Genomic DNA, 12,654 nt, shown 5'->3' with positions numbered 1-12,654 from the left:
AGCATTTAACCTTAAAATAATAGCTTTAAAATCACTGTGATTCTCCACTGACCTGTCATAGGGAGGATAGCGCAGCTCCCTCTGCTATTCCCGGGCGCTGCTACCTGCACTATGTAACTTTGGAGAAGTGGGCAGGAAAATGCTCACGAGAACTGTGGAAGGATGTGGAAGTCATATTTGTGTACAATCCTGTAATATCAGTCCACATGCTTCTTTCACTTTCAGTGATGCTTCTGTATCTCTATAGCTTGTCTAGAAATGCTGTGTAAAACACATCCTTTTACCAGGGGCTCAAAATGCGAAATCCACTTATATCTGTCTATAGACTTCAATAGAGTCTGGCTGCACACCTAATTTGTATAGATCTACAGTTCAGACTTCACAATGAGATTTCATACAGAATTCAGAACAGACTACTCTGACAACAGTGCAACACTGCCTGTGGCCAACTGTTAGTGGAAATTTATTTTTAAATTTATTAATGACAAATGAATCGAACATTTAAATGTAGGCAATGTGCAAATATAAACATCCTAATAATAATAATAATAATAATAATAATAATAATAATAATAAACTGAATGCACTAAGACTCCGGAATTTGCCCTCACATTTTGTATTTGCACTGTAAATCCCAGTTCACAAACATGATATACGTTTTGGCTTAAATTTAACTCCATAGGTTAGTAAACACGTTTTAAAAAGGATTTGACCCAATGTCCACCCTTCTCATTTTTGCCCCTTGGTCCACACTGCACTCTGGCCCCCCGAAACATCTTTAAGTATCTCTATGGGCTTAGTCTGTTCATTCATGTGCTTAACTACACGTTTTAGTCAGCTCTTACGTTTGCATTTATTACATATAGTCTAATGCTCCCCCAGACGGTAGAAAGTAGTAGTTATTCTCCGTTAAAATAAATAAATAAATGTTTTTAAACCAGTGGGGCGTGTCTTTAATAAAAAAAAAAAACATGCTGCCTACATAGGAAGCCTGTAGAGGCAGGAAGACGTCGCATAGTGTAGTGGTTTATAAAGCCTGCTTCACTAGTGCTTTTAAGGACACACGTGTATGTGTATTATGGTAGCTATGTACTTAGAGGTGAACGTCCAAGTGCCCTAAAATCTTATACTATCCACTCTTATAAATTATTAGCCTACTGATAAGTAGCCTACTACATGATGCTACACAGGTTTAGACATCCACTAAAGACATATGGACGATTATTTTATAAATGTATAATAAATTGATATAAATTGTTATACGTGTACACAGATACAGCACGAAGTACCATCTAATGTATACTGTAGCATAGTAGCTCAAACGGCGGTTATCTTTACAATACAAATGTGTACATGTACTTTATGTTCTTTTACTCAAATGGTTTTATTTATTATTATTATTATTATAGAAATATTAGTTTTACATAGTGATACTACCGTTGTTTTTGTAAGGGCAGTTAGTTTTTCACACACAGGTCACAGAGTCTTGTTCCTAACTGCGAGTTAAGGGCGCAGGCTGCTGCCCTCTGTTTGGAATACGACATCGAGTAGGAGTCGGCGTACATCCGGGTCACGGCTTGTTCATGGCGTATGTTTTGGATTTTGCTGCAAATGGGACCGAGCAACCCGTCAGCTACAACTCGTCGTTATTTTTATAATTCCATCAGTAGAGTGCGATGTTAAGTGTATGACATTTCGACAGATAGGTATCTTAGGAGCTGGTATTTTGGTGGACGCATCGTCTCCTTGTATTTGCTGCTGCGCGAGCAGCGAAGAAGGTAAGAGGCCCATTAGCTAGCTAGCTAGCTAACCAGCTAAAAGTGTTCAGCAACGTCCCTACAAACATAGTTATTTATTTAAAAGAAAGCTGCTTTACAGTAATGTTGCTGGTTTTTCTTTACTTACTTAATACATAAATAATAACTTGAGTCCTTTGTGTAGTCAGGCTAACTAAATAGATTTAAAGCCAGTAATCTGAATTCCTAGCAAGAGTCCTAGCGCTAGCTATGGTTAGACAGGTCAGGGTAGAGAGAAAAACACGTGCACATGTCTAAGCTTTTCTCTTTTAACACGGAGGTTAAATAAGTCCTCGACACCTAACTTTTAAGTACCTAAAGCCAGTATTGGAATACATAATTAGCTGTAAGGAAAACTGATATATTGTCCATGCTGTAACAGTTCAGGGCAAGTTAATTAGTAGTCGAACAGTGATCAGTAACTGAAGCCTGTACCAAATATGACCGAATCTACGAGACAGATGTTTACTTAAAGCTAAGAGTTGCACTGGACTACATCAAAATGTGATTTAAATGGAATACTTCAAAAGTGTCACTAAATTACTATTATTGTATCATGCAATGTGTTGTATGAGTTGCAACAATATAAAATCTATGTACAAATGAAAGCCACAGTGTGTTTAAGTAGTATGTCTGGTTGTGTATGTGTATGGTTGTGTGCCTGTGCAAATAGCAAGTAGTACACCCACTACAGCAATGTACAGCAATGTTTATTTTCTCGGCTTCTGATGTGCATATTTTTACCCACATATTCCTAAACTCACAGTTTCCCAAGCCTAGTCCTCAAATACCCCATGAGTTGCCCATTTGTTGCTGTTGTTTTTCTGTAACACACTCACTTAAGCTGATTAGTTGAGTCAGGTGTGTGGGTGGAAGTACACAAATCTGTGTGTCTTAAATCTAAAGGGAAGCCATGCTGACTTGTCTATTCCCTTAAATGATGGCGTTCTCATTATTAAAATAATTAATAAGGAATCTTATGTTTCTTTTCTCTCATGTTTTTGTCACTTGAGGTCCACTTATAGTATGTGTAGAGCCTGTGTTCTTATGATCTCTTATATTTAGGCTGTTTCTGTTGCGGCACATTTAAGGCAGATATAAGATGAATGAGCGCTGTTCTGATGAGCTGCCTTGTATTGTGCCTCCTTAAAAACACTTTGAGCTGAACAAATCCAGGAAAATAGCAATGGCAGTATGAATAGGTGGGCTCTAACTGTGATGGGCTGAATATACGGGTGTATGTAAATTAGTTGTTTCTAATGGCATTAGAGAAACTAATTTCACAACAGGTTGTTTTGCATCTTGGTTTCCATATGGACTCTGTGCACTGGGGCAGTGAACAATTTTGAAACTTTAACAATATGTCCATCATATTTTGAATGTTTTTATTTGTAGTGGTGATTATTTTTCAAATATGTGTGATTAACTGGCTGAGACAGAGGCTAGAAAAGGTTGTGGGCTGCTCATAGATGGGCGTGTTAATTATGTACTTGTCATTACTTGTTATTAGGGCGCTGCCCAAATGACAGTGTCTTACATATGTGCACATGTTGTACTTATGAGTAACAAGGTTCAGGGGAATAACCACTGGTAGAATCAAAAATATTTGGACACCTTCTTATTCATTGTTTCCTCTGAAATCAGGGGTATTTAGTTTATCCTGCTTTTGTTGGAGTAACTGGCCCTTCTGTCTAAGGAAGGGTTTCTACTAGATTTTGGAGCATTGTTGTGAAGATTTGATTGCCTTCAGCGACAAGAGGATTAGGATGTTGGATGATCACTCTACCTCATCCACAACTCATCCCAAAAGTATTGGATGGAGCACAATCATTACAAAGAACACAGTTCCACAAGCTCAGTGCCGGGGGGCTTTATGCCCCTTTAGCCCATGCCTGACATTAGACATTGTGCCAATTGGTTCATGTTTATCTGCCTCAGGAGTGTTGTTTTCTGTTAGTATTACTTCTCTTCAAAAACCAGACAAGCTGAGTGTGTGTTTGCATTTGCACATCTGCCAGCAATATGTCAGCAATGGGTTCCATATTGAAGTAGCTTAATGCATTTATTAGACTTTTGAACATATAGTGTATGTATGTGCTCACCAGTGTCCGACCATTTGATGTACTTGAAGTTGTAAAGAATAGTGTTCTGTTTGTAATAATGTCTGATCCTCATTTTAATTTATTTAGTCAGATTTATTCTACCAGATGTTGTTGATTAACAACTTCAGATTTCTTTTTGCAGTGTGCTTTCTTTTCTGAAAACTTCTTACTATGTCCAGCACAGATAACATCTTTTTTTGTTTTGTTTGTTTGTGTAACAACTGATTTGTGATTTCTGCTTTCACAAGGTCACAATGTCGCAGCCACGTACAAGATCACCTCTATATTCAAGGTATTTAGGTTTGGTCATTATTTTATTATTTTTAAGTCTAGTTAATATTGTATTTGATATTTTATCAGTGTAGTCATAAATAGCTTATTAAACTTCTCTTCTGAATTCAGAAATTCTACACTGCCTGGGAGACAAGCAGATGGATTCTATGATGCGCAGTTTTCATCTCAGCATTCCGAACCATGGAGAAATCCGGAAAATGTCAACAAACTGGAAGGTAATTCACACTGGGATAATGGTCCCTCTCAAGGAGAGGAAGAGGTTGACCACTGGGCAAAATTTATTGAGGCTATAGGTCATGCTGGAAGACGGAGAGCATCACCCACGTTAAGATACCACACGCAGGATGATGTCCAGAGGTCTGAAGACAAACCATCCCACTCTCCAAGAAGACTGCCTAGGGAGCGGTTGTCTTCACCTAAAGCGTCGCATTATGGTGCTGAAACTCGACGAAGGATCGCATCTCCAGGCCGGAGGAGGAACGAGCATAACGCCACTCATTTTGACAAGCACACTTCAAACAGGACCGACTGGAATTCAAGAGATTCCAGTCCTAGGCATTTACAAGGAAAGAGACACAACAGGATGGAACATGGATATCATAATGAAGAACATGAAGATAGATATCAGGAAAGAAGCTCCTTTTCCGAGAGGTACAAAAGTACATCTAATGAAACTACACACGTTGTGTGACTCACCTGAAGTCAGGAAAAGAAGTGAAGATTAAACTGACTTTTTTTAGAAATTTTAGATTTCTTTTAAAATCCTAAATGTATATTTGCACAAATTAAAATGTTTTTAAAGACTTAAAGAGAGGTTATTGTTTAAGAATTGAGACATTGTTAGGAAACTCCGGATTGTGTTTTTCGTTGTATTTTTTTGGTTTGTTTGTTTTTGTTTTATTTAGTTCCGACTTTTCTTTGTTTTTGGTGTCCAAATAATTATTTAATTATTTCATTGTTGAACAAATTTTATTTGCTTTTTCAACACAGGTCAATAAAGCCAAATTATAGAGAGCATCACCTACACCCTAAAAGATTTAAAGGTTTGGATCCAGAAGAGGAATATAGTGTCTCACACAGGGGCTTTAGTCCACATAATGCACCTGTTATTGTGGAGCATGCTCATGGAATCTCAAACCACAATGCAATAAGCAGAGGTCCACCAAGGAGTCATGATCCATATAGGAACCGAGATCATTCAAAAAGCAGAGATCCCCCAAGGAGTCATGATCCACTTGGGCATCAAGAGCATCCCAGGAGCCATGATCCACTTAGGAACCGAGAGCATCCAAGGAGCAGAGCTCCTCCAAGAGTCAATGACTTTGCAAGGAATAGGAATCCTGTAAGAATCAGTGACCTAACAAGGAACAGAGATGGTCCAAGAAGCGATGAACCCCCACATGGAAGAGATCCCCCTAGGACAAGGGAACCCTCAAGAAGCAGGGAGTCATTCAAACATGAGAGGGACCTTGAGCAATATGCAGGAGTCACACATGATAGATATGGTGGTTCAGCTAACTATCATGTTGGGGAAGAGGCAAGATTCCATCGTTCTTCTGTTGGGAGAGGAAATCCTATGCGAGGCAGGTCACAGCACCGGGAGCCATCTAGAATTGATCCACATGCAAGAGAGCATCATGGACAAAGGACAGTGGGTCAGACTAGTGATGTGGATTTGAGAAACGACAAGGGCAACAGGGCAAGAGCTTCTGTGCATGCCTGGGATAAAGGAACACAACGAGGAGAGAATCATGTGCTGGAACGAGGAAAGGTTTCCAAAGGAATTCCTCAACACAGGAAGCCAAACACCAGTGCAGCTCCTGCATCTCGAATGGATTTTACAGAGCATGAAACTCTCAGGATAAAAGTGGACATGAGTCGTCCTGTGGGCCATAGCAGGTATAGTATCATTGAAGCAGTAATTTTGGGTATGGTTGAAAGTTCATGCCTCTCTTTCAGTTATGAAGTCTGATGGTACAGCTCGAGGACCACAGAAATGTTTCCCACATGGAAAGTATAAGTTGGACCACATTACTTCCTGGATTTGGAAAATCTTGAGTGATGAATGTCATTCAACAATGTGAGCATTCGTTATGGATGTCTGAAGTCTCTAGAAGTACACAGCAAAATCCAGCAAAATATTACTGGATTTTCATTGGCCAGGTCTCATCAGACCTCATCGGTCAAGACACTGCTATATTGTATAACAGTGCCATTTGTCTGGCAAATGAAAGAACCTTCTCCTGTAGGAATAAACCTGATGGTGGATCAAACATGAATGACAACATGGAGCATCAGTTAATTTGGAATGGGTGGGCAGTGCAAGCCTTTGAACAAAATAAGAAGAAAGACTCCTTTAGATGGGCCATGGACAGAACAGATGGCAGTCAACCCTGAATCCCCCTTTAAAACAATGATGTTAGAAGGTGGACCAGAATTTTTTTTTCTTCATCCCTGAAGATTTATTTTACAGAAGATATTTCAAGGGGATCAAGTGAAGGAAAAACCAATCGAGGATGAAGCTTTCAAATTCACCATTAAGACAAGGCCTTTAACATCTTGAACCGATTTTCAGATTCCATCCCTGTGCTTGTGGACTGGATTCAGTGGGCGTAAAGCTTTGACTGAAGTTTGTACGACAACGGTTTCATCTCCACTACTAGAAAGAAGTGAAATACTGTGGGAATTCAGGTTGTGTGGATGTTAGCTATTTGTTTATACAGACTTCTTAAGGATGGAGCACTGTGTGAGGGATGGTGAGAAATCCCATGTACCCTTGTTCACTCCGAGATGAAGAAAGATGTCCTTTAAGTGGGAAGTTCATAATTCTTAGGATGCACCTAATGCCACACTGCTCCTCTCAAACATTTCTGTCAAATCCACCAAGAAGAGGATGAATTTGACAGCAAGCCAACGGGACACTGGAGGTGAATTAGTTTGACCAATGACTTGGTTTAGAAGATCAGCTATCTTCTAGAAAAAACTGAAGATGATGCGTCCACCAAAATACCAATGCTTCTAAGATTATAAAGGGGTGTTTTCATTTGATACTACCTGAAGGTAAGTCGACCATTAGTGGCATCAATTATAAATCCATTATTTCATATAAAACAACAACAACATATAACGTATTGTATTTTGGCTATGGACTGCGGAAATCCTAGGAGAAGCAGGTTATAGCTCTGGGAGCAATCTAGATTGGAACCACACGCAAGAGAGGGCCATGGATAAGGAACAAAAGGGACAATGGATCTGATTAGTGGTGTGGATTTGAGAAATGACGAGGGACACATGGCAAGAACTTCGGTCATGCACTGGACTGGCCCCAAATACCTTGACGTCAACAGCTGTTTTCTGGTGGAAGTGTTTGGCATATCGTCATTGATACTGTAAAAAGCTCTCCTTTTAAGGATGAAGGAATATGTTTCACAAGAATGCTCTAAAGGACAAGGACAAGCTGGATGATTGGTTGTGGACCCTGCCTTAAAATGTGGAATTGTGAATGTGGAAGGGTAATTTGAGAGATTGCGGTTCAGGGATTTTTGTGTCTTTGCTGGAAATGCCACCAGTGCTGCATATTTGCGGTCATTTCATCTAATTATCTTCTTATCTCCTTGAAGGACTTCATGGAAAAGACATCATGCAAGTGTAATGTGTGCCTCACCATTTGAAATGTGTATTTTTATTTTTAGTCACCCCCCCCCCCTTCATCAGGAATTGGAATGCACCCAATGCATGACCAAATTGATCTGAAGATAAAAAAGTGCCTTTACTTTTTTTTCTGTGACTGTCTACTGAAACATTCCAAAAAAGGTCTTGTGTTGAATGGAGTAATAAGTTGAAGTAAAGATGGGATGGAACAGGATCAGTAAGGGAACCTGAAAATGAACAAGATCACACAAGACAAGAAACCAAACAAAATTTGACTTTCTGCAACAAAATGAAGCCGAGAAGCATTTCCTCACGTTTTGGGATATGTACTGAGAAGCTGGATATCATGAAATGGTGTGTGGCACTTGATTGATGTGGATATTTCATCAACGTATCTTCTGATTCACAGATCTCATTCCATTTTGGCAGAAAGCCTAAGAGTCATTTTGCAAGCGTGAAAATTATTTGATTTCATCAGTAAAATTCCTTTTGAAGTTTGGCAGCACTGGACAAGATACCGGAACAAGCTTTTCCTTGCTGAGGCTTATGAAGACGTTTCCTGTGGCCATTAAACAAATGGATGCTCAACTTATATCTACCAAGAACATTCTACTCCATGTTTCTGGTTGACAAAGATTCTGAACTGGAAAAGACGACCGTCAGTTATACAATTGAAGGTCTGAAATGAAGAGATGGAAATTGAATAGAGGCATGAACCTTCACCACCCATTTATATTTCAGCTGTATACTTAAAAAGCAGCAAAGGTTTAAGGGAGGTTAGCCTAAAAAATTGTTTGACATCAGGTTTTAAATATGCAGAAATTGTGACTCTGAAGAAATGCTCCAGTTTTTCAGGTGTGATATTGATAAATAAATGTAGAGCAGTTATTCTGCACTCCCTACCTTTTGCTTTTTAGTAAAATCCCAAGGTGAACAAAAACACAATGTAGGTTGCAGTACTGGTAAATAATGGGTGTGTACTGCTGTCACAGTACTCTCAAACTTATTTTTTTATTATTTTGGAGATTTCTGAGATTTCCATTGTATAAAAAAATAAAGATTTATCGATGGGAGGAAAAAAGGACTCTGTAGTACAAAACTAGGCTTAATTTTGTCAGGGTGACCAAGCCTTTTCGGAGAAGTAAATGATAAAGGTGTATCTCCGGTAAAACTGAAAAAGGTTAGTAATTCTGTTGCATAATGCATAATTCACCTGAGTTTCTTGGATTGTCGTAATGGCTTTCTTCATGCCTTCATGCTTTGTGCAGCCACTTAGGCTATTCTTCAGAGAGGCAGCTGTCACTCGACTTGGTCAATGTGGGCAGACAGCGCCTTGACTTTCTGCCCATGCTGGAGCATTCTGGGACCTACAGAGAGTCAGCAATGCACTCGGGGACGTTCGCCCAAGAGATCATCACTCTGGTGCATCATGTCAAAGGTCAGAAGTCGGGAAATGAATTGGTGTATTGTTGCTGTTGAAACGAAACGTTGTATCTCTGTTTTTGAAATATCAGTAGCTGTACAAGTGCTGACATAACGGCTAAAGGATATAGACTACAATTACAAAGTTAAACCTTATTACATTAAATTGCATTGAATTGTAAGTTAAGTAAGTTATTCCTTCTATTAAGTTACATTTTTGTAGACAGTGTTTCCTTTCACATATCAAACATTGGACTATTGAAGTTAACTTTTGTTTGTTTGTTTGTTTGTTTGTTTATTAGAAAGTTTTTTCCAAGGTCAAGGCATTACTCTTGATGAACGTTTCTCAAGTGAGCAGCATTATTCTCTTGTGGATGAGGATGGATTTGATGATGAGAATGAGTTGGAGGAAATGGAGCCAGTCATAAATAGGTATAGTTGCCCCATGAGTGCTCCTAAATACAAATATTACAAATATTATCTTATTATATATAGTCTTTTTACTCACATTTGTCCATGATCTAAAATTTGAATCTAAATGACACTTTAATATGTTTATATGTTTCTTGTTATCACAGTAATGGAAAGATGAAGAGTTAAGTGAAGCATTTATTTTAGTTTTCCCTCCTTTTCAGACCCCTTGGCGGCTCTTCATCAGACACTCAGATATTCTGCAACATAGGGTCTTTCCAGGTAAATCAGTCAGTATTTCTCTGCGTGAATCTGAGCAAATGTGGTACAGACAAATGCCTCTCTCTTAAAAAAACATTCTTTTGTCAGCCACACAAAAGGCATGTCCCTGCCCCTGGTGATCTAAGGCATGACCTGGAGAGAAGGAGACAGCAGAGACTGCAGGGTGTGAAAATCACCATTGCTGGAGGCAACTTTTCTCAGATGGCTCTTCAGAGGTACATGCTCCTTAAATGTGCTTTATGGCCTTTTATAAAATTACTTTTTATTATTGTTTTGGGAAACTGATTGCAGTATATTCTTCCCTTAGTCAGGAAAATGAGCCAGTGTATGTAGATGAAGATGATGTGCCTGGGGCAGAGGATGACTTGGGCTGGTCTGAACAGCAATCAGAACAGCAGGTAAATGCCTTTACTTTAATTATCTTCTTGATCCTGGGCTTTTTAAAAAAATATATTCTGAATGTTTAATGTTATTTTATTTTTCTTCATGATGCAGAATGGTCAATTTCAAGAAATGCCTGGCTCGAGTTTCAGCGCCAGGCAGAATTTCAATCACTTTCACAACACTCAATCTCGTCCACGCAGAAGGAGGAATCCAAATGGTAAATAATTTTTGTTCAGAATATTGTTTACAATATATACATAATATATGTCCAAATGTTTGTGGGGACCCCTTCTAATGAATGTATTCAGCTATTTTAAGCTACTCCCATTGCTGACACAGATGTACAAATGCACACACAGCTTGTCTAGTCCCTGTAGCTAAGTAGTGTCAATAGGTCACTCAAACTGAACCCTTTGGCACCATAAAGCCAATAAAGAACCCTGTGATGTAGTAATTGTGCCCTATCCAAAACTTTGGGGATGAAGTGGGGTGGTGATCAACCACAACATCATGACCTACCAACGTCATGACCTACTCAACACTCTTGTCACTGAATATCATCGCATCATCACAGCAATGCTTCTAAATCTAGTAGAAAGCCTTTCTGGGACAGTCATGACAGTTACTACATCAAATGTAAGATAAACTTTTTTAATAAACCCTTAATTTCATTACATTCAGTCTCTGTGTGTGAGTGTGTGCATGCTCGTAGGGGCTGCACCACCAACCCGATAACCTGAGAGTACATCACAAAGCGCAGTTAAGTATCACAGCAGAGCTAGCAAACACCATTAATCACACAGACTAATGTATGGCAGGGGATATAATTATATTGGAAACTGGCTGTGAGTACAGAGGGGGAAATGTTATTATACTTTGATTGCTCATATTTTCAACCTTGATTTCAGGTCCTAGCTGGTGAGGAATGAAAAGGGAGTACAGTGCTGGGTTCCAACTCTGTGAAGTCTTAGATGGGACAATGTCACAACAGCTGCTGCACAATGGCTGTTTTTTCTGTTCTTATCATTTATTACCATCCTTCAAACGCCTGATTTTAAAGAGCTGAAAATGATTCATATGTAATTTCAGTTCTTTCATAAGTCAGACTTTTTTGCTCAGAGTGATTGTTTTTCAGAGGGGGCGGGTTAAGGATTTGCAGCATGTGATTTAAACACCACAGTCCATCTAATTTGGGATTTTCATTGGGAAGTTACATAAAGATGCAGTACTTAAGATGCGGTAAGTCCTCCAGACATTTTACCTAATGTAATCATTTACTAGTTAAGTCAACAAAGTATTTTTACATCACTAAGTTGTACAGGAAGCTTTCATTGTCTTGCATTTTCTTTTAAAGCAAGATATACCTGGATATAAATGCAGCACACCAGCATTACTGTTGCACCAAACCTTAAGATTGAAACCAGCCAGGAGCACTGTCCCCTTACTAATGAATAAAATAAATAAATAGCAATTGCTTTTTGACATGTTCTAATACCCTGATCATTTCCTGAGCATATGTCAGTTTATTATTAATGAAGTGTTTTATATTTTGAAGCTGAATCAGTTTACGTCCTTGCCGTGCCTTTTGTTTACCACAATCATTTTGTCTTTCTTTTTAAAAAATACTGGGTTTAGAGAATTGCTTTGTTCATTTGTTCATATTGTTCTGGGCATATAGTTTCATATCAAATAAAAGTACACTGAAGTAATTTGTTACAGATGGCGCTTCATGGTTGTTTTTGACTCAAATACAATTAGGCAGCCTGCTCATGTATGTAACTTAAAAAGACATAACATGGCTGTATAATACCTGTTAAGGTTTTCTGCATAAAACAATGCATAAATCATCATTTTTAAGACCTGAGCACACAATGTTTTAGATATAACTGTGCTCTAGTTGTCGTGGTCAGGTTGGGACATTCACAGATCAAGTTAGTATGGTCTTACTAAACCAGCCCGGAGGCATTTAAATCTGTTCAGCCTTAATCTAGGAGAAACCACGATTAGAAACATGATTAGAACTTGACCTGCCTGCTATTCTAGGTTTATTAGATATGCTGGAGTTCCAAGCTTCATTTACAAAGCAGGGCAGTGAACATCTAACTTTCAGAATAGTTGATATCAACTAAGTAAAAAACATAGGCTGTGGTAAGATGTTTGACACAGTTGGTTTATTTACTTTATTAAAACCTTTGGCAATGGAGCAAGGTATATGAATGTATAATATGGTATACAAGTGAGTTAGAAAAAAAATCAGATTTACATTCACATCACATTTAAGAGGAGCCTGAAGGCATTGGCATGCATATATA

At 38.6% G+C, this 12,654-nt stretch overlaps 1 protein-coding gene across 1 annotated transcript; it reads left to right on the top strand.

The window, feature by feature from the left end:
- Positions 1 to 1,563: 1,563 nt before the first annotated feature.
- LOC140564160 (uncharacterized) lies at positions 1,564 to 12,060 on the top strand. Its single transcript, XM_072689329.1, has 11 exons — positions 1,564 to 1,778; positions 4,147 to 4,190; positions 4,301 to 4,843; positions 5,183 to 6,091; positions 9,112 to 9,281; positions 9,568 to 9,697; positions 9,901 to 9,958; positions 10,046 to 10,173; positions 10,266 to 10,356; positions 10,454 to 10,559; positions 11,251 to 12,060. Exons 2-11 carry the CDS (start codon positions 4,153 to 4,155, stop codon positions 11,262 to 11,264), a joined length of 2,187 nt encoding a protein of 728 aa, XP_072545430.1. The 5' UTR covers positions 1,564 to 1,778; positions 4,147 to 4,152; the 3' UTR covers positions 11,265 to 12,060.
- The last annotated feature ends 594 nt before the right edge of the window (positions 12,061 to 12,654 follow it).

Source organism: Salminus brasiliensis, chromosome 1 (assembly GCF_030463535.1).
Source record: "Salminus brasiliensis chromosome 1, fSalBra1.hap2, whole genome shotgun sequence".
NCBI lineage: Eukaryota > Metazoa > Chordata > Actinopteri > Characiformes > Bryconidae > Salminus > Salminus brasiliensis.
Note: the sequence above shows the minus strand (reverse complement) of the source record. Positions and strands in the feature narration are given on the sequence as shown.